Consider the following 26,497-nt stretch of genomic DNA (forward strand, 5'->3'; position numbering starts at 1 on the left):
CGGGCAGCCGAGTTTTGGATCACCACAGCAAGCACAGGGGTGATGGGTTTTACCCAAAAAGTCAATAGTGTTAATTCCCACCCTGCCCCTCCCACCCAGGAGTGAATCAGGATTGATCTTGGACAGTGCAATGTATTTGCTTCATGGGTTCTTTGCTTAAGAATTCAGAGCAACACATTGCTATTAAATCTAGTTGGATTATGAACAAAGGTTTAACAATCACACTACACATTACCAGTTTATCCACCAGGCTCACAACCACCTACCTCATCGTGGATCCCCCGAACCCAACTGGCTGGGGTTTTATTGAGTCTTGTGAACATCACGTGACTGGCTAAGCCACTCCCAATTCAATAGCTCTACAACTATTTTAAAGTACAGTTTAAATCAAGTCCCCCCTTCTTAAAGAGGCACAAGAACTGACAAATTAACAAATTATACTTTTTTGGAAAACTATGGTCAAATTAAAATTTGGTTACCGGGGGTGATGATGCACTCCAGTCCCTTCGGCGCCATTGTCAGCTCTACAATTATTTAGTTGAAATCATAAAACAAGTGCTCCCTTATTAAAGGTGGGCATTAAAACTGACAAATAAACAAATTAACTTTTTACTGTAAACTTAGATCAAATTAACATTTGGTTGCCGGGGGTGATGATGCACTCCAGTCCCTCAGGCGCCATCATCAGCTCGACAACTGAAACTTTAAATCAAGTGCCTTAAACAGTTCCACAACAATTTTTGTGAACCTATAAATCAAGTGTCTCCTTGTTAAAGGGGCACTATAACCGGCAAGTTAAACAAATTAAACTTTAAATGATCAAATTAAAATTTGGTTGCCGAGGGTGATGATGCACTCCAGTCCCTCCGACGGCACCTCTCGCGGAAGGCCGCGAGCGTACCGGTGTCATCAGCTCTACAACTATTTTAAGTAAAAGCCTACTGCTGCACGTGGTACTCCCAGGCAGTCTTCCATCCAAGTACTAACCAGGCTTAACTCTGCTTAGCTTACAAGCTCAGACATCATCAGACTAGTGCGGCAATAGGCTCATCAATGTTACAGACCTGTGAGCATGGTCACAGGTGCATACGTTACAGGCGGGATCCGCTCCTCCGTGACATGTGCCACCGATGTTGCGCCCATTAGGGGTACAAACGTCCAGGTTACCCGTTCTCTCGCTGCCCCCCTCCCCCCTCGCCCCAAAGTCCACTTACCCTGATAGAGCTGCATGAACTGCGCGTGCAGCTGGGAGACGATCAGGGCGTCTGGGAGCTCCCGCAGGAACAGCTTGAGGAGACTGGCGACCGAGCAGATGTCGGCCTCCTGGGCCAGGTCCGGCTTCCCCCCCCGGTCGTACTTCTGCCGCAGTCGCTCCACCACCCTCACGTTCCCGTTCACTCGGAAAAGCCCTTCCTGATCCAGTCCTACAAGGGAAAAGCCACCACAGAGTTAGAATGTACGCTGCCTCTTTAGATCCATGCCCATCAATCGTAGGATTACACAGGATCTACAGCACGGAAAACTGGCCATTCGGCCCAACTAGTCCATGTCGGCGTTTACACTCCACTCGAGCCTCCTCCCATCTTTCCTCATCTAAATCTATCAGCATAACCTTCTATTCCCTTCTCCCTCATATGCTTGTCCAGCATATACAATCGTATACAATTACCAAGCATCAACCATCTTCTGTAAATGGAGAGTGTTCCCTACATTACAACAGTCACTACACTTCAAAAGTACTTCATTGGCTGTAAAGGGCTTTGGATGTCATGAAAGATGCTATATAAAATGCAAGTTCATAAATCAAGACTCCCTGTAAAGAAAGAATTGCATTTATGTAGCACCTTTCACATCCACCGGACGTCCAAAAGCACTTTACCACCTATGAAGTGCTTTTCTGAAGTGTTGTCACTGTTGTAATGGCGGGAAATGTGGCAGCCAAATTGCGCACAGCAAGCTCCTACGAACATCAATGTGATAATGACCAGATAATCTGTTTTAGTGATGTTGATTGAGGGATAAATATTGGACACCAGGGATAATTACCCTGCTCTTCAAAATAGCAGCACAGGATCATTTGCCTCCACCTGAAAGAGCAGACGGGGCCTCAGTTTAATGCCTCATCTGAAAGATGGCACCTCTGACAGTACAGCACTCCCTCAGCACTACACTGGAGCACCAGCATACATTTGTGTGTTCAAGTCTCTGGAGTGGGACTCAAACCCACAACATTTTGGACATAGAGTCAAGTGTGCTGCTCACTGAGCCATAGTTGACACATGTGCTGCACTTTGGTCGATCTGCTAGTATAAATGTCTGGTGTGCGTTTTCCATCACACGTCACCATCTCGCTTTTGGGCAAACGTCTGGCATCGCACTTGTACACAGGCACATTCCCAGCAACCGATTGGGTCAAAGTACACATTCATTAAAAACAGCAGCAAATCACACTTGGCGAGGCGTCGCACCAAATCAAATCAAAAACTCGGAAAGCGGCTGGAGAAGGGGAACTTCGAAGGACGCGTGCAAGGAAAGAATCAAACACGAGAAGTCAGCCAAACGTGCCAATAAAAGAACAAAATAGATGGCTCAATTGAATCGCTCTGCTATTTATTGAAAATCTTTTCACCTGACAGCTTTGAGTCTCACAAATTAAGAAACTTAATACTGTAATTAAGGCATAGCAAAAACAAACAAATTCGTAAGACGAGTGAGCCTGCCCTTACAGCACAGGCCATTCGGCCCTTTGAAAGAGTTATCTAATTAGTCCCACTCCCCCTGCTCTTTCCCCACAGCCCTGTAAATCTTTTTCCTTTCCAATTCCCTTTTGAACGTTTCTATTGAATCTTCTTTCATCACCTTTTCAGGCGGTGTGTTCCCGATCACAACAACTCGCTGCGTAAAATAACTCTCCTGTCCCCTCTGTTTGCTTTTGCTAATGATCTTAAATCTGTTTCCGCTGGTTACCGAGGAGGAGGCCGGGACTTACAATGTCCCCCCCCCCCGCGGCCCGCCCCAGCCAACGCCAGTCATCTGTCCATTCTCAGTGGGCGATGGATCCACAGAAAGTGCCTGTGGATGTTGCTGACAGAGGGTGAAGAAATCTCGACCCTGAGTAGTCGCTGCAGACGGAGCATCCGGGCCAGCGAGCAGCTGGGCCGGGCCGTTAAAGGAGGTCTCGGGAACCCCTCGGAGCTGGTGGCGGGGAGGGTGGGGGGGGGGAGTTACAACCGGCCCTCGTGCTGCTGGGGGTGGGTGGGGGGGCGGCAGAGAATCGGAGAATCAGCTGACGTTTCCACTCCTGACGACTATCCAACGACACCCACTAGGAGCACGGAGTTTGAGTCGTTATGGTCCGAGACAACCCAGAGCCGGCGCATTCTAACCCATCCTGCATTCAACAAAGCTGATAGTTTAATTTAGTCACAATGCACAGAAGGAGGCCATTTGGCCCATCGTGCCTGTACCGGCTTTTAATGAGCCGTTCAATTAGTCCCACTCCCCCCCCTGCTCTTTCCCCATATGGTCCTGCAAATTTTTCTTTTTCAAACATTTATCTAATTCCCTTTTGAAAGTTCCGATTGAATCTGCTCCCACTGCCCTCTCAGGCAGCACCTTCCAGGTCGTAACAACTCGCTGCGTTAAAAAAAAAACCTCCCCTCATCTCCCCTCTGGTTATCAACCTTCCTGCCAGTGGAAGCAACTTCTCTCCATCGACTCTATCCAGAGCCCTCGTCATTTAGAACATGTCCTTCAAACGGGCTCAATGTTCTTTTCCGTCAGAGACCTGTGTCCTTATGGCAGTTCTCGGGCTTGACGTCATTGGGCTTTCCAGATCCATTTGCTCTCAGCACCGATCGGTGCGTGAAGCTCTCGGGCTAGAGGTTCGGTTGGTTTGCGCCACCCGTCAGCACCCTAGAGGGTCACTGAGGGGGCGCTGAGCAACTCCCGCCCGTGCACCGCGCTGTCAGCGCCTGCCGCCAACGTCAGTGACGGTTTAGCGGCGGCGCCGACAGTTTGCGCTGCGCTCGCTAGCCCCGCCCGCCGGGTGACGTCACCGAACGTGCAACGCCCACGTAGCCCCACGTTTGCAAAATTCAGTCTTGTGCCTGCGATAGCTACCTGGTGCTGAGACCGGCCAAGGGGAAGGCAGTCGGTCCCGCGACGATCTCGGGCCGATATCGTCCGGAGCGCAAGGTAGGTACTGAAATTTCACTTTGTCAACTTTGAATTATTTGTTGCAGCAGTGGGGCAGTGCGGGCGAGCTTTATTCAATTTTTCAGCAGGATTTTTTCTTTCATCTTCAGGCGCTAGGATGCTTCTTCCACTCCCCCATCACCCCCTCCCCCGCCCTGCCACCCCCACCACCCCCTTCCCTCCGCCACCCCCCTTCCCTCCCCCCCCCCACCCCCCCACCCCCCCACAGATGAGAATTTCAGCAGCAGATGGGCTGAGGCAGGGATTTTACGGAGGAGGAAGTAAGCGGTCTATGTGATGGGAGAGGCAATGGGATCGGAAGCTCAGCTCTGGGTTGACAAGCACGCCACGGCTGTGGTCAGCCTGAGGCAGTAGCCCAGGGGTGGTGGGTGCAGGGAGTTCGGAGTTTGTGGCAGGGAGACGAAGATGATGGCTTGAAGGGTTTAATTGGAGGCAATTACGGCTGATCCAAGGCCGGATGTGGGACCAGCAGTCTGACAGCACAAAGGCGGTAGAGAGAGGTGCAGTTGGGACTCACTATGAGTAACAACTATCAATTGCAAATGTTACACTCTTGTTCAAAAAGGGTGTAAGGATAAACCCAGCAACTACAGGCCAGTCAGTTCAACCTCGGCAGTGGGGAAGCTTTTAGAAATGATAATCAGGGACAAAGTTAACAATCACTTGGACAAGTGTGGACTAATTAAGGAAAGCCAGCACGGATTTGTCAAAGGCAAATCATGTTTCACTAACTTGACCGAGTTTTTTGATGAGGTAACAGAGGGTTGATGAGGGCAATGCGGTTGACGTAGTGTATATGGATTTCCAAAAGGCGTTTGATAAAGTGCCACACAATAGGCTTGCCGGCAAAGTTGAAGCCCATGGAATAAAAGGGACAGTGACAACATGGATACAAAATTGGCTAAGTGACAGGAAACAGAGAGTAGAGGTGAACGGTTGTGTTTCAGACTGGAGGAAGGTATACAGTGATGATCCTCAGGAGTCAGTTTTAGGACCACTGCTTTTCTTGATATACATTAATGACTTGGACATGGGTGTACAGGGCACAGTTTCAAAATTTGCAGATGACACAAAACTTGGCAGTATCGTGAACAGTGAGGAGGAGAGTGATATGTTTCAAGAGGATATAGACAGGCTTGTGAAATGCGCAGACACGTGGCAGGTGAAATTTAACGCAGGAAAATGCAGTGATACATTTTGGTAGGAAGAATGAGGAGAGGAAATATAAACTAAAGGGTACAATCCTAAAGGGGGAGCATGAAGAGAGAGACCTGGGGGTATATGTGCAGAAATTGTTGAAGGTGGCAGGGCAGGTTGAGAAAGCAATTAAAAAGCATACGGGATCCTGGGCTTCATAAATAGAGGCATAGAGTACAAAAGCAAGGAGGTTATGATGAACCTGTATAAAACACTTGTTCAGCCTCAACTGGAGCATTGTGTCCGATTCTGGGCACCGCACTTTAGGAAGGATGTGAAGGCCTTAGAGAGGGTGCAGAAAAGATTTAAGTGAATGATTCCAGGGATGAGGGACTTCAGTTACGGGAATAGACTGGAGAAGCTGGGGTTGTTCTCCTTGGAGCAGAGAAGGTTGAGAGGAGATTTGATCGAGGTGTTCAAAATCATGATGGTGTCTGGACAGAGTAGAGAGAGAGAAACTGTTCCCATTGGTGGAAGGGTCGAGAACCAGAGGACACAGCTTTAAGGTGATTGGCCGAAGAACCAAAGGCGACGTAAGAAAAAACTTTTTTACGCAGCGAGTGGTTAGGATCGGGAATGCGCTGCCTGAGAGGGTGGGGGAGGCAGACTCAATCATGGCGTTCAAAAGGGAATTAGCTAAGCACCTGAAGGAAGAGAATTTGCAGGGCTACGGGGAAAGGGCGGGGGAGTGGGACTAGCTGAGGTGCTCTTGCAGAGAGCCGGCACGGGCTCGACGGGCCGAATGGCCTCCTTCTGTGCTGTAACCATTCTATGATTCTAACAACACAGGAGATCTGCTGGTCTGGTTCAAAGCTTTTCCAAGCAAAAGTATTATTGAGCTTGCCTTCTCTTCTTCACAGGGATCACACACTAAACTTACCCTGCCGCAAGGTGAATTCTTCCTGATCTGATGATCCTACCGATTACCATCAGGAGTGCGAGAATATATAATCTGCTCAAGGGCAATACAACTATAAGTGCCACTTATAAATATCATATACACCTAGAGGGCTACAAATTCCTCTGTCAGCTAATTTGAATGAAATGGTTGTTGTGATTCAGTGCAGTGCCTCATTCACCATTTTAATGGCATGACGCATGCCAACCCATTTAAAAATAAATACACGGTTATACGCCGTTAGTAAAATGCCTAAACACTTCTACCCCAATACATTAACCAATTTCTGAAAGGTACTGCACGGAGGAACTCGTACCCCAGATGGTGAGCTACATGCCCCAAAACCGAGACAATTGTTATTTGCAAGTTGATCTTCCATGGCATTGCACTCGTAGAGTCAAGACCAGGAGGGGTGAATGAGGTGTCCATGTGGGGTCTCCATGTGGGGTCTCCAGGAGAGTGAGGTCTTCAGGTAGGGTCTCCTGGTGGGGTGACCAGGTGGGGTCTCCAGGTGGGGTTTCCAGGTGGGGTCTGTAGGTGAGTGAGGTCTCCAGGTGAGTGAGGTCTCCAGGTAGGGGTTCCTGGTGGGGTGACCAGGTGGGGTCTCCAGATGGGGTCTCCATGTGGGGTCTCTGGGTGAGGTATCCCAGGTGGGGTCTCCAGGTGAGTGAGGTCTCCAGGTGAGTGAGGTCTCCAGGTGAGTAAGGTCTTCTGGTGGGGTGACCAGGTGAGGTGACCAGATGAGGTCTCCAGGTGAGTGAAGTCTCCAGGTGGGGTCTCCGGGTGGGATCTTCGGGTGAGGTCTCCAGGTGGGGTCTTTATGTGAGGTCTCCATGTGGGGTCTCCAGGTGAATGAGAACTCCAGGTGAGATCTCCAGGTGAAGTCTCCAGATGAGGTCTCCAGGTGAGATCTCCAGGTGAGTGAGGTCTCCAGGTGGGGTCTCCAGGTGGGATCTCCAGGTGAGGTCTCCAGGTGAGGTCTCCAGGTGAGGTCTCCAGGTAGGATCTCCAGGTGAGGTCTCCAGGTAAAGTCTCCAGGTGGGGTCTCCAGGTGAGTGATGTCTCCAGGTGGGGTCTCCAGTTGAGTGAGGTCTCCAGGTGGGGTCTCCAGTTGAGTGAGGTCTCCAGGTGAGTGAGGTCTCCAGGTGAGTGAGGTCTCCAGGTGGGCTCTCTGGGTGGGATCTTCGGGTGATGTCTCCAGGTGGGGTCTTTATGTGAGGTCTCCATGTGGGGTCTCCAGGTGATTGAGATCTCTAGGTGAGATCTCCAGGTAGCATCTCCAGATGATGTCTCCAGGTGAGGTCTCCAGGTGAGGTCTCCAGGTGAGGTCTCCAGGTAGGATCTCCAGGTGAGGTCTCCAGGTAAGGTCTCCAGGTGAAGTCTCCAGGTCGGGTCTCCAGGTGAGTGAGGTCTCCAGGTGGGGTCTCCAGGTGGGGTCTCTAGGTGGGGTCTCTAGGTGGGGTCTCCAGGTGAGGTTGGGTCAAGAGACGGGAACAATTGGACCAGGTTACACACAGATGCAATTCAGTCCCCATTTTAAAGTCATACATTCTGTCCTTATTTTTTATATTTCCCCATTATAAATTTCTATGTCCACATTTACAATGGAAAATGGCTATGTAAACATGTCACGTTGTAATTGCAACCTTCGGCCAGTGGAGGTGCTGCAGTAACATCACTGGTGGCAGGGTGATGGGGTGACACAACGTGTTAGAGCCTCAACACTGTGTTAGGCAGGGCTGGGACACTGGTTGGTCCTCGCAACTGTCCACTGCTGAGATCCCAATCTAACGTTCTCTGGTTAGGAGTTGGGGCCAACGTGAGGCCCTCGGGGGGGCTGGTGGCAGCTCTAGGCCTTCAGCACCGTGCAGCATGTGTGGGGTTGCCCTGGAAATGCTCCCCCGAGACATGCCTCCCCTTAACATGACCACATTCTCCCGCTCCGAGCCCCTCTCCACCCCAATGTAGCTGCCTGGTGCAAATCAAGCTCGGCCACAAATTCGCTGCAGATCTGCCCACTCTCCACCCTGGGACAAAACCGTCCCGGGAGAGTGTACTGTCCCTGAAGTGTGAGTCAGTGTACTGTCCCGGGAGCGCGGATCCGTGTACTGTCCCGGGAGTGTGGGTCCGTGTACTGTCCCAGGAGCGCAGGTCTGCGTACTGTCCCGGGAGCGCATACTCTCCCAGCAGTGTGGGTTTGTGTACTGTCCTGGGAATGCGGGTCCATGTACTGTCCCGGGAGCGCGGTTCCGTGTACTGTCCCAGAAGTGTGGATCCGTGTACTGTCGCAGGAGCGCGGGTCTGCGTTCTGTCCCGGAAGCGCATACAGTCCCAGGAGTGTGAGTCTGTGTACTGTCTCGTGAGCGTGTACTGTACCTAAAGTGTGTACTGTCCTGGGAGCATGTACTGTCCAGAGTGTGTACTATCCCGGGAGCGTGTACTGTCTCGGGAGCATGTACTGTCCCGGGAGCGTGTACTGTCTCTGGAGCGTGGGTCCTTGTACTGTCCCGGGAGTGCAGATCCATGTACTATCCCAGAAGCACGGCTCCGTGTACTGTCCCGGGAGCACAGGGCTGTGTACTGTCCCGGGAGTGTGGGTCCGTGTACTGTCCCGGGAGCGCGGGTCTGTGTACTGTCCCAGGTTCGTGAACTGTCCCGGGAGTGTGGGTCCATGTACTGTCCCGGGAGCGCGGGGCTGTGTACTGTCCCAGGTCCGTGAACTGTCCCGGGAGTGTGGGTCCATGTACTGTCCCAGGAGCGCGGGGCTGTGTACTGTCCCAGTAGCGCGGCTCCGTGTACTGTCCTGGGAGCGCGGGGCTGTGTACTGTCCCGGGAGTGTGGGTCCGTGCACTGTCCCGGGTGCGTAGGTCTGTGTAATGTATCAGGTCTGCGTACTGTCCTGGGAGCGCGGGTTTCTGTGTATTGTCCCGGGTCTGCATGTACTGTCCTGGGAGCACGGGTCTGTGCACTGTCCCGGGAGCGTGGGTCTGTATACTGGCCCGGGAGCGCGGGTCCGTGTACTGGCCCGGGAGCGCGGGTCTGTGTACTGGCCCGGGTCTGTGTACTGTCCCGGGAACGCGGGCCCATGTACTGTTCCGGGAGCGCCTGTCCGTGTACTGTCCCAGGAGCGCGGGTCTGTGTACTGTCCCAGGAGCGCGGGCCTGTGCACAGCCCCGGGAGCGCGGGCCCATGTACTGTCCCGGGAGTGTGGGTCCATGTACTGTCCCAGGAGCGCGGGTCTGTGTACTGTCCCAGGTCCGTGTACTGTCCTGGGTCCGTACACTGTTCCTGGTCCATGTACTGTCCCGGGAGCGCGGGTTTGTGTACTGTCCCGGGTCCGTGTACTGTCCCGGATAGGCGAACAGAAAGCAGAGAGTCGGGATAAATGGGTCCTTTTCGGGTTGGAAATCGGTGGTTAGTGGTATGCCACAGGGATCGGTGCTGGGACCACAACTGTTTACAATATACATAGATGACCTGGAAGAGGGGACAGAGTGTAGTGTAACAAAATTTGCAGATGACACAAAGATTAGTGGGAAAGCGGGTTGTTGGAGGACACAGAGAGGCTGCAAAGAGATTTAGATAGGTTAAGCGAATGGGCTAAGGTTTGGCAGATGGAATACAATGTCGGAAAGTGTGAGGTCATCCACCTTGGGAAAAAAAAACAGTAAAAGGGAATATTATTTGAATGGGGAGAAATTATAACATGCTGAGGTGCAGAGGGACCTGGGGATCCTTGTGCATGAATCCCAAAAAGTTAGTTTGCGGGTGCAGCAGGTAATCAGGAAGGCAAATGGAATATTGGCCTTCATTGCGAGAGGGATGGAGTACAAAAGCAGGGAGGTCCTGCTGCAACTGTACAGGGTATTGGTGAGGCTGCACCTGGAGTACTGCATGCAGTTTTGGTCACCTTACTTAAGGAAGGATATACTAGCTTTGGAGGGGGTACAGAGACGATTCACTAGGCTGATTCCGGAGATGAGGGGGTTACCTTATGATGATAGATTGAGTAGACTGGGTCTTTACTCGTTGGAGTTCAGAAGGATGAGGGGTGATCTTATAGAAACATTTAAAATAATGAAAGGGATAGACAAGATAGAGGCAGAGAGGTTGTTTCCACTGGTTGGGGAGACTAGAACTAGGGGGCACAGCCTCAAAATACGTGGGAGACAATTTAAAACCGAGTTGAGAAGGAATTTCCTCTCCCAGAGGGTTGTGAATCTGTGGAATTCTCTGCCCAAGGAAGCAGTTGAGGCTAGCTCATTGAATGTATTCAAGTCACAGATAGCTAGATTTTTAACCAAGAAGGGAATTAAGGGTTATGGGGAGCGGGCGGGTAAGTGGAGCTGAGTCCACGGCCAGATCAGCCATGATCTTGTTGAATGGCGGAGCAGGCTCGAGGGGCTAGATGGCCTACTCCTGTTCCTAATTCTTATGTTCTTATGTTATGTTATGTCTGTGTACTGTCCCGGGAGCGTGGGTCCATGTACTGTCCCAGGAGCGCGGGTCTGTGTACTGTCCCGGGAGCGTGTACTGTCTCGGGAGCGCGGGTCTGTGTACTGTTCCGGGAGCGCGGGTCTCTGTACTGTCCCGGGAGTGTGGGTCCCTGTACTGTCCCAGGAGCGCGGGTCTGTGTACTGTCCCGGGAGCGTGTACTGTCCCGGGAGCGCGGGTCTGTGTACTGTCCCGGGAGCGTGTACTGTCCCGGGAGCGCGGGTCCCTGTACTGTCCCGGGAGCGTGGGTCCCTGTACTGTCCCGGGAGCGCAGGTCCCTGTAATGTCCGGAGAGCGTGGGTCCCTGTACTGTCCCGGGAGCGTGGGTCCCTGTACTGTCCCGGGAGCGCGGGTCCCTGTACTGTCCCGGGAGTGCGGGTCTGGCTATGCTGATGTGTAACTGTTGACCTGCTGAAACCACAGTCTGGCTCAGTTGTCATGAGCAGATACTGTGCTGGCCATCCGAAAAACGTGCAAATGTCGGCACTGCCCTAAATGACCCTGATGTGTGAATATAACTGGAACACCAGAACATCAGCATTAGGAGCAGGAGGCGGCCATTCGGCCCCTCGAGCCCGCTCCGCCATTCAATAAATCATGGTGATCTTCTACCTCAACTTCATTTCCCTGCCCGATCCCCATATCACTTGAATCCCTTAATATTCAAAAATCTATCGATGCCTGACTTGAATATACTCAACGACTGAGCCTCCACAGCCCTCTGGGGTGGAGAATTCCAAAGATTCACCACCCTCTGAGTGAAGAACTTTGCTCCTCATCTCAGTCCTAAATGGCCGACCCCTTATTCTGAGACTGTGACCCCTGGTTCTAGACTCCCCAGCCCAGGGGAAACATCCTCCCTGCATTAGGTACACAGGATTTTGTAATTGAAGCGGTGAATATCCCTGTTTGTGGATTCCAGTCTCTGTGGATTATTGGGTACAGCTCGGATAGAGGGGTGGCACTGCTCCGAGGGCAATGGGCAGCGATCCCGTCCGCCTTGCCCTGCGGCACCCTCTGCTGGCGGGCCACGGTCTGACATGGAGAGAGCAGAGACATCGAATCACCCGTACTCCCAGCTGGGGCTCGGGCCTCACAGCATGGGGGCTGCAGGAACAGCGAGGGGGAAGAATATCGTCACCTTTACTCTGTGTGGTTGTTAAACCTACCTGTCCTACTTCCTTCACGTGTGCTAAAAAAGCCACAAGAGATACTAAATCACCTCATTGACTTCAATCTCGTTGCATTGTACAAAACCTCAGCACTGGTGGGCGCCTGCACAAGAATGTTAGCTCCTCCCATCCCTGGGGAAAGGGAGGGCGAGATTGGGGGTGCTCGATACACCCCAGGCTGGTCTGTCGCCAGAGTGAGAGGGACAGAGAGTCAGAGAGAGAGAGAGAGAGAGTGACAGAGAGAGAGAGACAGACAGAGAGAGATAGAGAGAGAGAGCAAGGCAGAGACAGAGAGACAGACAGAGAGAGACAGAGAGAGAGAGTGAGGGAGAGAGAGAGAGAGAGAGAGAGGAAGAGACAGAGAGAGGGAGGGACAGAAAGCGAGAGAGAGGGAGAGAGAGCGAGGGAGAGAGACAGAGAGAGAGAGAGACAGAAAGACAGACAGAGAGAGAGGGAGAGAGAGACAGAGAGAGAGAGAGAGACAGAAAGACAGACAGAGAGAGAGACAGAGAGAGAGGGAGACAGAGACAGAGAGAGAGAGAGAGACAAGAGGCAGAGAGACAGAACGAGAGAGAGAGAGAGATAGAGAGAGAGAGAGAGAGAGAGAGAGAGAGCGAGGCAGAGACAGAGAGACATACAGAGAGAGAGAGACAGAGAGAGAGAGTGAGGGAGAGACAGAGAGAGACAGAGGGGGAGAGAGAGGAAGAGACAGAGAAGGCGAGAGGGAGAGGGAGAGAGAGAAGAAGAGACCGCGAGAGAGAGAGGGATAGAGACAGAGAGGGAGGGACAGAAAGCGAGAGAGAGGGAGAGAGAGCGAGGGAGAGAGACAGAGAGAGAGAGACAGAAAGACAGACAGAGAGAGAGAGACAGAAAGACAGAGAGAGAGGGAGACAGAGACAGAGAGAGAGGGACAGGGAGGGAGAAAGAGAGGGACAGACAGAGACAGAGAGAGGGAGGGACAGAGAGTGAGAGAGAGAGAGGGAGAGAGAGGGACAGAGAGACAGACAGGGAGAGAGAGACAGAGAGAGAGGGAGACAGAGAGAGAGAGACAGAGAGGGAGAGGGAAAGAGAGAGAGACAGAGAGAGAGTGACAGAGAGGGAGAGGAAAAGAGGGAGAGACAGAGAGAGAGAGACAGATAGACAAAGAGAGAGACAGAGAGAGGGAGACACAGCGAGAGAGAGAGAGACAGACAGACAGACAGAGAGAGACAGAGAGAGGGAGACAGAGACAGAGAGAGACAGAGAGTGAGGCAGAGAGAGAGAGAGAGAGAGACAGAGAGAGAGGCAGAGAGAGGGAGAGACAGGGAGTGAGAGGGAGAGAGAGACAGAGGGAGCGAGAGAGAGGGAGCGAGAGAGAGGCAGAGAGAGAGAGGCAGAGACAGGACGAGGGAGAGACAGAGAGAGAGAGAAAGGGTGAGAGAGCGAGAGAGACAGAGGGAGCGAGAGAGAGAGACAGAGAGAGAGAGGCAGAGAGACAGAGAGAGAGATAGACAGAGAGAGAGGCACAGAGAGAGAGAGAGAGAGAGCGGGAGAGACAGTCACACAAAGAAAGTCAGAGAGAGATGGAAGATAACGTGTTGTAGTTTTCTATCTTATATCATTGTTAGCAGTTATTATTAAATACGCCTTGTTCCAGCAAGTTCAAACTTGTATTTATAAAGGTGTGTTTCAAGGCCTCAGGACATCTTAAAGCACGTGGTGGGCAATGGAATACTTTGTGAAGCATAGTCACTGTTGTAATGTGGGAAATCGGTGTACAGCAAGATCCCACCAACAGCAGTGAGATAAATGAGAAATTAAAATGTATTTGATTGGCGGATACATGTTGGCCAGGAAACCAGGAAAACTGCCTTCTTCTCCTCGAAATAGTACCGAGGGATCATGGTTATCGACCCTCCCCAGTGGAAGCAGGCTCTCCTTATTTACGCTAACAAAATCCCTCTAAATTAAATTTCTCCTCAACGTTCTCAGCTCTAAGGAGAACAATTCCAGCTTCTCTCGTCTTTCCTCGTAACTGTTAAGTCCCTCATGCCTGGTACCATTCTGGTAAATCTCCTCTGCACTTTTAATATACATATAGATTTATTAAATAATAAAAATGGTGTGTGGTTGCAATATTCTAATGGTACTGCACCTGCAGGTGACTGTCAGAGTAACGTTATGTGACTCAGTAAGAAGCACACAACCTAACGTTAAATGACAGTCAACCCACTGGTCTTAAACCACTTCTGCAAAATCTCCCGTGTAATTCCTAAATTTGTCCACCAAGTGGCGTTGGACTAGTCCCTTCCTGGGAGAAGGTCGGTCATGTTGGTACAGGTGAGTAAAGGCAAGTTCCTCAATCCTAATGTTGCACAAATAAAATATCCAAAACCAGAAAAACTCAATAATAAACTTTTAAAAGCTCCAGATAAAACAGCGAATCACCAGCCCCTCCACCCCATCTCCCTACAACCCCGCCACCCTCCTCATAACTTCTTAACTAACAATGGCTGCTGACACAGCGAACTGCCCATGTAATGGTCGCCATCTACTGCCTGGACATTGTCCTTCACGAAATGAAACAAGAGGTCACAGAAACATCCGCAATTTTGTCTGTCATGATTCTATTTTCTATGTTTCTATCAAGGGGTATGGCGAGAAAGCAGGAATGGGGTACTGAAGTTGCATGTTCAGCCATGAACTCATTGAATGGCGGTGCAGGCTAGAAGGGCCGAATGGCCTACTCCTGCACCTATTTTCTATGTTTTTTTTTCTATGAATCGAGAGGCCAATTGGTAGTTCCTGTAACTCAGCAGGGGAAACGATTTACAAGGGCGTACGATCCCATTCGCCTATCACCCCTGTGCTCGCTCGCTGACCGACATTGGCTCCGCGGTCCGGCGACTCCCAGATTTTAAAACTCTGACCCTCGTGTCCAAATCCCTCCGTCGCCCCACCTGATCTCAGTCACCTCCTCCAGCCCTACAACTCTCCACGAACACTGCGGTCCTCCAACTCTGGCCCCCTGTGCGCACCTCATTTCCTTTTCCTGCCGTGCCTTCAGCCGACCAGCTCTGCAATTCCCTCGCTAAACCTCTCCACCTCTCACTCCTCCTTTAAGACGCTCCTTAAAGTGTAGCTCTTTGGCCAAGCCTTTGGTCAGCTGTCCGAATACCTGCTTTGGCCCAGTGTCAATTTTTCTCTACATTCCTGCAAAGCGCCTTGGGGCATTTTACAAAGTTAAAGACGCTATATAAATGCAAGTTGCTGTTATTGTGATGCGATGAAAGGGACAATTTCAATGGGAGATGGTAATATGAACATAAGAAATAGGAGCAGGAGTAGGCCATACGGCCCCTCGAGCCTGCTCCGCAATTTAATACGTTCTTGGCTGATCCGACCATGGACTCAGCTTCACTTCCCTGCCCGCTCCCCATAACCCCTTATTCCCTTATCGGTGAAGAAACTGTCTATCTCCGTCTTAAATCCATTCAATGTCCCGGCTTCCACAGCTCTCTGAGGCAGCGATTTACAACCCTCTAAGAGAAGAAATTTCCTGAGAGAAGAAAGTAAACGCTTTCAATGGAGGAAAGGTTGCTTGGCCCCTCAGACGCTACGTGGAAAGATATGATGCCCCTACTCTTTAATCTGTGATTTGACTGTCAAGGGAGCCATTGGTAATGAAGAACATGTAACGTGGAGAGTTAATACCACAATAAAGGGCAGTTTCCAAGGTGCAAATTTACAGAAACTGATACATGGATTACGGGGAGAACAACAGAGACACGGGGTTGGTATCGGCAACACAAGGAGCAGGAGGGCAACATGAGCTCGAGTGATATCAAACTAGGAACAAAGCTCAAGTACTTTCCAGCCTAATTCCCCAGATTAGATTGCAGACTAGAAACTTTTTGAGTGCTGTGTTTCATTATCACTGGGGTGCTGGGGGGGACACAAGGTTTTCCATTTGATTTAGGCCCGGGTTTGCTTCGAGAAAACTGCCCATTTCTGGACGGTGTCGAGGCAATCCGACCAGTGCAATGTGACGGAGAGGATTCTGATGTGATTGGCCTCCCGTCGCCCCGCTGTGACCCTGATCTGCCCAATGATAGCGCACGCGTTAAATTCAAGCCAATCGCTGCCTCAGACCCCTTGCATTTACCCAGGCTGCAGTGCGCACTGTCTACAGGATGCACTGCAATAAAGTCGCCACGCCTTAAGAGGTGATCTCATTGAAACAAACACAATTCTTACAGGGTAAGCTGCAGAGAGGATGTTTCCTTTGGGCTGAGGAGATTTTTGGATATTAAGGGAATCGAGGGATAGGCGACAGTGCAGGAAGGTGGAGTTGAGGTCGAAGATCAGCCATGATCTTATTGAATGGTGGAGCAGGCTCGAGGGGCCGAATGGCCTACTCCAGCTCCTAATTCTGGTGTTCTTAACAGGAATCCTGTCTGTTAATTATTTTTAAGTTACTCGAAATATCCTCATTCCTCCACAGAATCGATCTCTGGTCCTCAATACGTGACAAGACTAAGACAACAGACTTTGTTCTACGGTTAAATCATTAAACAAACTGATCAAGCAAAGCTGTGAAGAAGCGACAATGTACAACGTATTTACAGAAGAATTTTCTTTCCACTCGTTCTCATTACCAGTGTGCCTGACTTTCTGTGAAGTCACAGAAGTGGAGGTAGCTCTTTAAACTCAAGGCACTGCTCCCCTCTGCCTGAATTAAAGGTACAGCTACCAGACCAAACAACAACAACTTGTATTTATATAGCACCTTTAACGTAGCAAAACGCCCCAAGGCGTTTCACAGCAGTATTATAAGACAAAACAGATACATTTAACACCAGACCACATAAGAAGAAATTACAGCAGTTGACCAAAAGCTTGGTCAAAGAGGTAGCTTTTAAAGAACTTCGTAAAGAGAATTCTAGAGCTTGGGGCCTCGGCAACAGAAGGCACGGCAACCAATGGTTGAGCGATTGTAATCAGGGATGCTCAAGAGGGAATTAGAGGAGCGCAGATACCTCGGGGGGGGGGTGGCGGTTATGGGGCTGGAGGAGATTGCAGAGATAGGGAGGGGTGAGGCCATGGAGGGATTTGAAAATAAGGATGAGAATTTTGAAATCGAGGCGTGGCTTAACCGGGAGCCGATGTGGGTCAGTGAACACAGGGGTGATGGGTGAACGGGACTTGGTGCGAGTTAGGACATGGGCAGCCAAGTTTTGGATCACCTCTAGTTTACATAGGGTAGAATGTGGGAGGCCAGCCAGGAGTGTATTTAGAACAACTTGTATTTATAAAGGAGGAAAGAGAGGCGGAGAGGTTTAGGCAGGGAGTTCCAGAGCTTGAGGCCCAAGCAGCTGAAGGCACGTCCACCAATGGTTGAGCATGTTATGTATGTAAACTTTACCAATGTGTAAGACTTGCCACCAGGGGGCGCACCTGTGGGAGACCCAAGGGTCACCTGCACACCCCGGGCAAGCAGGTATAAAAGGCAGTCTACCATGCTGCTTCCTCACTCTGGAGTTACATTAAAGAGACCAAGGTCACAACAGTTTGAGCTTACAGTATACAGTCTTGTGGAGTTATTCTGAACATAACAGAGTAGTTATAATCAGGGATGCTCAGGAGGGCAGAATTAGAGGAGCGCAGACATCTCATGGGGTTGTGGGGCTGACAGAGATTACAGGGATAGGGAGGGGCGAGGCCATGGAGGGATTTGTAAACAAGGATGAGAATTTTGAACTGGAAGCGTTGCTTAAACGGGAGTTAGTGTCGGTCAGCGAGCACAGGGGTGATGGGAGAGCGGGACTCGGTGCGAGCACACTGTTTGTGAACAAGACGAAGCAGCTTCATTCTTTCTGTCAGTCCCTCGGCTGCTCACCAGGAAGTGGAGAAGAGCCATCTGGGAGATCGGTCAGTCCGCAGAATTTCCTCTCCCCCTATCCCACAAGCACCGACCGGGGCAGCAGCCATCCCTGTGCCCCTACCCGCAGCGGTGTGGCGGAGATTGGGAACGGAGCAGATAGTTGGCCAACGTATGCATCTCAAGGTGCTCCAGTGCTCCGCACCACCGTACCATCTGTTATGACATCCTTTGCATTCGCGTCTAGTTATGGAGGCTGTTATGTCTTTAGATGCTCTGATAATGACTCCACGAGGCACAGTATTGAACTGTAGTGACCTAAGTCCGTTTAATATAACTCCAGAGTGAGGACACCACATGCTGGACTCCCTTTTATACCTGGGTACCTGTGGTGTACAGGTGACACCTGGGCCTCCACCAGTTGCACCCTCTGGTGGTGCCAGCATAGTGTATACAGTGTGAACCTTGTTGATGGTATCTCCGGTAAACAAGTCTCCATCTTATGCAACTATACACTGACTACACAGAGAGTATCTCTATAGTATGCGTATATAACAGAGGCGATACACACAACAGAAGCTGTTTAATGGTACAGTCCACACCACTCACACCGTCCCCTTGTGGGGTGGGGGTCTAGAACTAGGGGGCACAGTTCCAGAATAAGGGGTCGCCCATATAAAGAAAGAAAGAAAAACTTGTATTTATATAGCGCCTTTCACGACCACCGGATGTCTCAAAGCGCTTTACAGCTTTTGAAGTATAGTCACTGCTGTAATGTAGGAAGTTAGAGAGGAGGAGGAATTTCTTCTCTCAGAGAGTTGTGAATCTTTGGAATTCTGTACCCCAGAGAGCTGTGGAGGCTGGGTCATTGAATATATTCAAGGCTGAGATGGGCAGATTCTTGAACTATAGGGGAGCCAAGGATTATGGGGATCAGGCAGGAAAGTAGAGTTGAGACCAGGATCAAATCAGCCATGATCTTATTGAATGGCGGAGCAGGCTCGAGGGGCCACATGGCCTATTTATTATGTTCTTACGACCCCGCTTATCATAGACACCCACTGTAATGTATTTGCTTCAGAGGTTCTTTGTTTAAGAATTCATAGCAACACATTGCTATTAAGAACTAGTTGGTTTATTCACAAAAAGTTTAACAATCACACTACACATTACCAGTTCATCGACCAGGCTCACAACCACCTGCCTCATCATGGATCCCCTGAACCCAACTGGCTGGGGTTTTATTGAGTCTTGTGAACATCACATGACTGGCTAAGCCATTCACAACCCAACAGCTCTGCAAATCTGTAAGCATCCTCACAGATGCATACATTACACCTGCCTATATCAGGCAAATGGCGCTAACTATTTGCCATTACTGTGGCCGTCGATTACGAAGGCGGCACTTATGACGTATTAAGCACGCCGACTATTCTGAGCTGTTCAATAAGTACTTACCCTGCACTTTCCGATTTAAAAAGCTACGCTGATTTCAGCCCAAGTCAGGTCTTCGAGCAGATCCAATCCACTGCTCGCACCTCAATAAAGTGCAGCCACCTTCATGACGAGATTCTGGATGTAATTGCTAACAATTACGAGACACAATTGCTAAGTGGAGATTCATAGAAGTTTACAGCACGGAAGGAGGCTATTTTGGCCCATTGTGTCCGCGCCGGCTGACAAGAGGCTATTCAGCCTAATCCTAGTTTCCAGCTCGAGGTCCGTAGCCCTGTAGGTAACGGCACTTCAGGTGCACATCCAAGTACTTTTTAAATGTGGTGAGGGTTTCTGCCTCTACCACCCTTTCAGGCAGTGAGTTCCAGATCCCCACCATCCTCTGGGTGAAGAAATTTCCCTCAAATCCCTTCTAAACCTTCTACCAATTACTTTAAATTTATACTCCCTGGTTGTTGACCCCTCTGCTAGGGGCAATAGGCCCTTTCTATCCACTATATCTAGGCCCCCCATAATTTTATACACCTCAATTATACACCACACGTTAAAAAAAATCAACGCACAGGCATCTTCCACCCCCTCAACTGGAGTTCAGGACTGGAACATCGGGTCCTTCATTGAAACATCTGTGAACTCATGTGGAAGCAAGTCATCCTCGTTCGAGGGACCGCCTCTGATGATGACACCTCAATGAGGTCTCCCCTCAGCCTCCTCTGTTCCAAGGCAAACACACCCAGCCTATCCAATCTTTCCTCATAGCTAAGATTCTCCACTCCTGGCAAGATCCTTGTCAATGTCCTCTGTACCCTCTCCAGTGCAATTCCCTGTGTTTTAAAAAGAAAAATATTGGCCACGTCGCTTTTTGGTTTTCCCGCCCAGCACGCAAATCGGGTTAACACCAGCACGCACGCTCTACGTACTTCTGGGCAAATGCTAATTGGTGGAACTACTTATCTGTTGTTGGCGGGCTGTTTCAAGTTTCATTCAGTGATGTATTGGAGACTGGCCAATATCAGTGCCACATTTTAATCTCCGTAAGCAGTCTTGTCAGGGTTGATAAAGCTTGGAGGCTTTTGCTTCACAACCCTCCCGTTGTCACCTGCAACTCCGACTGACCCAGCAGAAACCTGCACCTCAGTAACCACGCCAGGGCATTGCATTCCAGACACCTGTCCCCTCCTTCCCCAGAACAAACCAAATAGTCCTCCGATTAATTACCCGCAGTTTTGGGAACACTGTGCGGAACGCAGCCAGAAAGGCTTAGGTTTGATCTGAAGTTTAATTTGAGTTTAATCCAAATTAAACTCAAGGGGGGCTGGGGGCATAACCTTAAAATTAGAGCCAGGCCGTTCAGGGGTGAGGTCAGGAAGCACTTCTTCACACACAGGTTAATGGAAATCTGGAACTTAATTCCCCCTCGAAAAACTGTCGAGGATGGAGGTCAATTGGAAAATTCACAAAACTGAGATTGATAGGTTTTTGTTAAGCAAAGGTATTAAAGGCGGGTAAATGGAGTTGAGTTACAGATCAGCCATGATCTAATTGAATGGTACAGCAGACTTGAGAAGGGCTGAATGGCCTCCTGCTGTTCCTGTGATGGGACAAAGAGAGGAGGAGGCTGCATATCTACCCCTTAGGGCTAGAAATTAGAGAGGTGAGCTATGGGGTGCCCTCTCCTGGCTGCTATTCAGTGAACCCAGATGGAAAGTGCGTGTGATTGAGCATCACAAACACAACTTGTATTTATATAGCGTCTTTAACATCCCAAGGCGCTTCACAGGAGATAAATAGAAATTAGCGCAGGTGACCAAAAGCTTGGTCAAAAGGTATGTTTTAAGGACCGTCTTGAAGGAGGAAAGCGAGGCAGAGAGGCGGAGAGGTTTTCGCAGCGAGTTCCAGAGCTTGGGGCCTAGGCAACAGAAGGCACGGTCAACGATTAGTGAGTGATTATAATCAGGGATACTCAAGAGGACAGAATTAGAGGAGCGCAGACATCTCGTGGGGCTGGAGGAGATTACAGAGATAGGGAGGGGCGAGGGCCATGGAGGGATTTGAAAACAAGGATGAGAATTTTGAGATCGAGGTGTTGCTTAACCGGAAGCCAATGTAGGTCGGCGAGCACAGGGACGATGGGTGAGCGGGACTTGGTGCGAGTTAGGACATGGGCAGCCGAGTTTTGGGTGACCTCTAGTTTACGTAAGGTAGAATGTGGGAGGCCAGCCAGGAGTGCGTTGGAATAGTCATATCTAGAGGTAACAAAGGCACGGATGAGGGCTTCAGCAGCAGATGAGCTGAGGCAAGGGCGGAGATGGGCGTTGCTACGGAGACCAGGGCCGAGATCAGGTAAGTCTGTGCTGCCCTGGATCAAACATAGAAGCTTCCTGGTCGGAACCTGAAGTCCTGACTGGATGATGAAGGGGGAACCCCAACGTGAAACTTTCAATGATGACCGAGAGATGAATGTGCTCCTGTTGATAGCTAATGAAGGGCAGTTCAATGGGAGCAATAAAAGGACAATGCTGGTGGCTCGCTGGATTGGTCAGTATAACATAAGAACATAAGAACATAAGAATTAGGAACAGGAGTAGGCCATCTAGCCCCTCGAGCCTGCTCCGCCATTCAACAAGATCATGGCTGATCTGGCCGTGGACTCAGCTCCACTTACCCGCCCGCTCCCCGTAACCCTTAATTCCCTTATTGGTTAAAAATCTATCTATCTGTGACTTGAATACATTCAATGAGCTAGCCTCAACTGCTTCCTTGGGCAGAGAATTCCACAGATTCACAACCCTCTGAGAGAAGAAATTCCTTCTCAACTCGGTTTTAAATTGACTCCCCCGTATTTTGAGGCTGTGCCCCCTAGTTCTAGTCTCCCCGACCAGTGGAAACAACCTCTCTGCCTCTATCTTGTCCATCCCTTTCATTATTTTAAATGTTTCTATAAGATCCCCCCTCATCCTTCTGAACTCCAACAAGTAAAGACCCAGTCTACTCAATCTATCATCATAAGGTAACCCCCTCATCTCCGGAATCAGCCTAGTGAATCGTCTCTGTACCCCCTCCAAAGCTAGTATATCCTTCCTTAAGTAAGGTGACCAAAACTGCATGCAGTACTCCAAGTGCGGCCTCACCAATACCCTATACAGTTGCAGCAGGACCTCCCTGCTTTTGTACTCCATCCCTCTCGCAATGAAGGCCAACATTCCATTCGCCTTCCTGATTACCTGCTGCACCTGCAAACTAACTTTTTGGGATTCATGCACAAGGACCCCCAGGTCCCTCTGTACCACAGCATGTTGTAATTTCTCCCCATTCAAATAATATTCCCTTTTACTGTTTTTTTTCCCCCAAGGTGGATGACCTCACACTTTCCGACATTGTATTTCATCTGCCAAACCTTAGCCTATTCGCTTAACCTATCTAAATCTCTTTGCAGCCTCTCTGAGTCCTCTACACAACCCGCTTTCCCACTAATCTTTGTGCCTTCTGCAAATTTTGTTACACTACACTCTGTCCCCTCTTCCAGGTCATCTATGTATATTGTAAACAGTTGTGGTCCCAGCACCGATCCCTGTGGCACACCACTAACCACCGATTTCCAACCCGAAAAGGACCCTTTTATCCCGACTCTCTGCTTTCTGTTAGCCAGCCAATTCTCTACCCATGCTAATACATTTCCTCTGACTCCGCGTACCTTTATCTTCTGCAGTAACTTTTGTGTGGCACCTTATCGAATGCCTTTTGGAAATCTAAATACACTACATCCATTGGTACACCTCTATCCACCATGCCCATTATATCCTCAAAGAATTCCAGTAAATTAGTTAAACATGATTTCCCCTTCATGAATCCATGCTGCGTCTGCTTGATTGCACTATTCCTATCTAGATCTCCCTTAATGATAGTTTCAAGCATTTTCCCCACTACAGATGTTAAACTAACTGGCCTACCTGCCTTTTGTCTGCCCCCTTTTTTAAACAGAGGCGTTACATTAGCTGCTTTCCAATCCGCTGGTACCTCCCCAGAGTCCAGAGAATTTTGGTAGATTATAACGAATGCATCTGCTATAACTTCCGCCATCTCTTTTAATACCCTGGAATACATTTCATCAGGACCAGGGGACTTGTCTACCTTGAGTCCCATTAGCCTGTCCAGCACTACCCCCCTAGTGATAGTGATTGTCTCAAGGTCCTCCCTTCCCACATTCCTGTAACCTGCAATTTTTGGCATGATTTTTGTGTCTTCCACTGTGAAGACTGAAGCAAAATAATTGTTTAAGGTCTCAACCATTTCCACATTTCCCATTATTAAATCCCCCTTCTCATCTTCTAAGGGACCAACATTTACTTTAGTCACTCTTTTCCGTTTTATATATCTGTAAAAGCTTTTACTATCCGTTTTTATGTTTTGCGCAAGTTTACCCTCGTAATCTATCTTTCCTTTCTTTATTGCTTTCTTAGTCATTCTTTGCTGTCGTTTAAAATTTTCCCAATCTTCTATTTTCCCACGAACCTTGGCCACCTTATACGCATTGGTTTTTAATTTGATACTCTCCTTTATTTCCTTGGTTATCCATGGCTGGTTATCCCTTCTCTTACCGCCCTTCTTTTTCACTGGAATATATTTTTGTTGAGCACTATGAAAGAGCTCCTAAAAAGTCCTCCACTGTTCCTCAATTGTGCCACTGTTTAGTCTGTGTTTCCAGTCTACTTCAGCCAACTCTGCCCTCATCCCACTGTAGTCCCCTTTGTTTAAGCATAGTACGCTCGTTTGAGACAGTACTTCCTCACCCTCAATCTGTATTACAAATTCAACATACTGTGATCACTCATTCCGAGAGGATCTTTTACTAGGAGATCGTTTATTGTTCCTGTATCATTACACAGGACCAGATCTAAGATAGCTTGCTCCCTTGTAGGTTCTGTAACATACTGTTCTAAGAAACAATCCCGTATGCATTCTATGAATTCCTCCTCCAGGCTACCCCGTGCGATTTAATTTGACCAATCGATATGTCGGTTAAAATCCCCCATGATTACTGCCGTTCCTTTTTCACATGCCTCCATTATTCCCTTGATTATTGCCCGCCGCACCGTGAAGTTATTATTTGGGGGCCTATAAACTACGCCCACCAGTGACTTTTTCCCCTTACTATCTCTAATCTCCACCCACAATGATTCAACATTTTGTTCATTAGAGCCAATATCGTCTCTCACAACTGCCCTGATATCATCCTTTATTAACAGAGCTACCCCACCTCCTTTCCCTTCTTGTCTATCTTTATGAATCGTCAGATACCCCTGTATGTTTAATTCCCAGTCTTGGCCACCCTGCAACCACGTTTCTGTAATGGCCACCAAATCATACCCATTTGTAATGATTTGTGCTGTCAACTCATTTACTTTATTTCGAATGCTGTGTGCGTTTAGATAGAGTGTTTTAATACTAGTTTTTAAACCATGATTTTTAGTTTTGACCCCTCCTGCAGCCCCTTTATATTCAGTGGCCCTTTTTGTTTTTTGGCTTGGGTTTCTCTGCCCTCCACTTTTACTCATCTCCTTTCTGTCTTTTGCTTTTGTCTCCTTTTTATTTCCCTCTGTCTCCCTGCATTGGTTCCCATCCCCCTGCCATATGAGTTTAACTCCTCCCCAACAGCACTAGCAAACACTCCCCCTAGGATATTGGTTCCAGTCCTGCCTAGGTGGAGACCATCCGATTTGTACTGGTCCCACCTCCCCCAGAACCGGTTCCAATGCCCCAGGAATTTGAATCCCTCCCTGCTGCACCACTGCTCAAGCCACGTATTCATCTGAGTTATCCTGCGATTCCTACTCTGACTCACACGTGGCACTGGTAGCAATCCTGAGATTACTCCTTTTGAGGTCCTACGTTTTAATTTAGCTCCTAGCTCCTTAAATTCGTCTTGTAGGACCTCATCCCTTTTTTTACCTATATCGTTGGTACCAATGTGCACCACGACAACTGGCTGTTCACCCTCCCTTTTCAGAATGTCCTGCACCCGCTCCGAGACATCCTTGACCCTTGCACCAGGGAGGCAACATACCATCCTGGAGTCTCGGTTGCGGCCGCAGAAACGCCTATCTATTCCCCTTACAATTGAATCCCCTATCACTATCGCTCTCCCACTCTTTTTCCTGTCCTCCTGTGCAGCAGAGCCAGCCATAGTGCCATGAACTTGGCTGCTGCTGCCCTCCCCTGATGAACCATCCCCCTCAACAGTACTCAAAACGGTGTATCTGTTTTGCAGGTGGATGACAGCAGGGGACCCCTGCACTACTTTCCTTGCACTGCTCTTCCTGCTGGTTTTCCATTCCCTATCTGGCTGTGGACCCTTCACCTGCGGTAAGACCAACTCGCTACACGTGCTACTCATGTCATTCTCAGCATCGTGGATGCTCCAGAGTGAATCCACCCTCACCAATTGCCTTGAGCTTTTAACCGATAAGAGAATAAGGGGTCATGGGGAGCGGGCAGGGAAGTGAACCTAAATAACTGCTGGAGCTCCTTCATGACAAACGAGCCAAAGGTGGGCAGCAGCAATAGTACAAGATCACCCTCAAAGTCTCCCTGGTAAAGAGCAACATCACCACTGACACCTGGGAGACCCTGGCTGAAGACCGCCCTAAGTGGAGAAAGTGCATTCGGGAGCTCTTCGAATCTCAACGCTGCGAGCATGAAGAGATCAGGCGCAAGCAGCGGAAGGAGAGTGTGGTAAATCAGTCCCATCCCCCCTTCCCCCGATGAATATCTGTCCCACCTGTGACAGGGTCTGTGGCTCTCGTGTTGGACAGTTCAGCCACCAAAGAACTCACTTCACGAGTGGAAGCAAGTCTTCCTCGATTTCGAGGGACTGTCTATGTTTCTATGAATGGACCTGAGTCCATGATCAGATCAGCCATTATTGTATTAAATGGCGGAGCAGGTTCAAGGGGCCGTATGGCCTACTCCTGCTCTTATTTCTTATGTTCTTATGTTATGTTCTTGTCAGGATGTTAGAATTGTATCACTGGGCGTGTTCAAATATTGACAGCAGCTGGCAGTTATGGTAAACGATTAACTGAGGGACAGAGAGGCTATTATTGTGGTGCAGACGGAACGCCAACAGCAACATTTTTATTACTTTGCACCCTGACAACTGGAAGACCAACTTTTATTGCATCGGTACACATGGTAATCAGGAGA

General features: G+C 49.4%; 1 protein-coding gene across 1 annotated transcript in view; it reads right to left on the reverse strand.

The window, feature by feature from the left end:
• LOC139231823 (protein FAM13A-like) overlaps window positions 1-26,497 on the reverse strand; it is a 143,830-nt gene that overhangs the window by 111,960 nt on the left and 5,373 nt on the right. Inside the window, exon 2 of the mRNA XM_070862535.1 lies at window positions 1,215-1,424. Coding sequence (XP_070718636.1) covers window positions 1,215-1,424 — 210 coding nt within the window. The remainder of the gene's footprint in view (window positions 1-1,214; window positions 1,425-26,497) is intronic.

Source organism: Pristiophorus japonicus, chromosome 2 (assembly GCF_044704955.1).
Source record: "Pristiophorus japonicus isolate sPriJap1 chromosome 2, sPriJap1.hap1, whole genome shotgun sequence".
Lineage (NCBI taxonomy): Eukaryota > Metazoa > Chordata > Chondrichthyes > Pristiophoridae > Pristiophorus > Pristiophorus japonicus.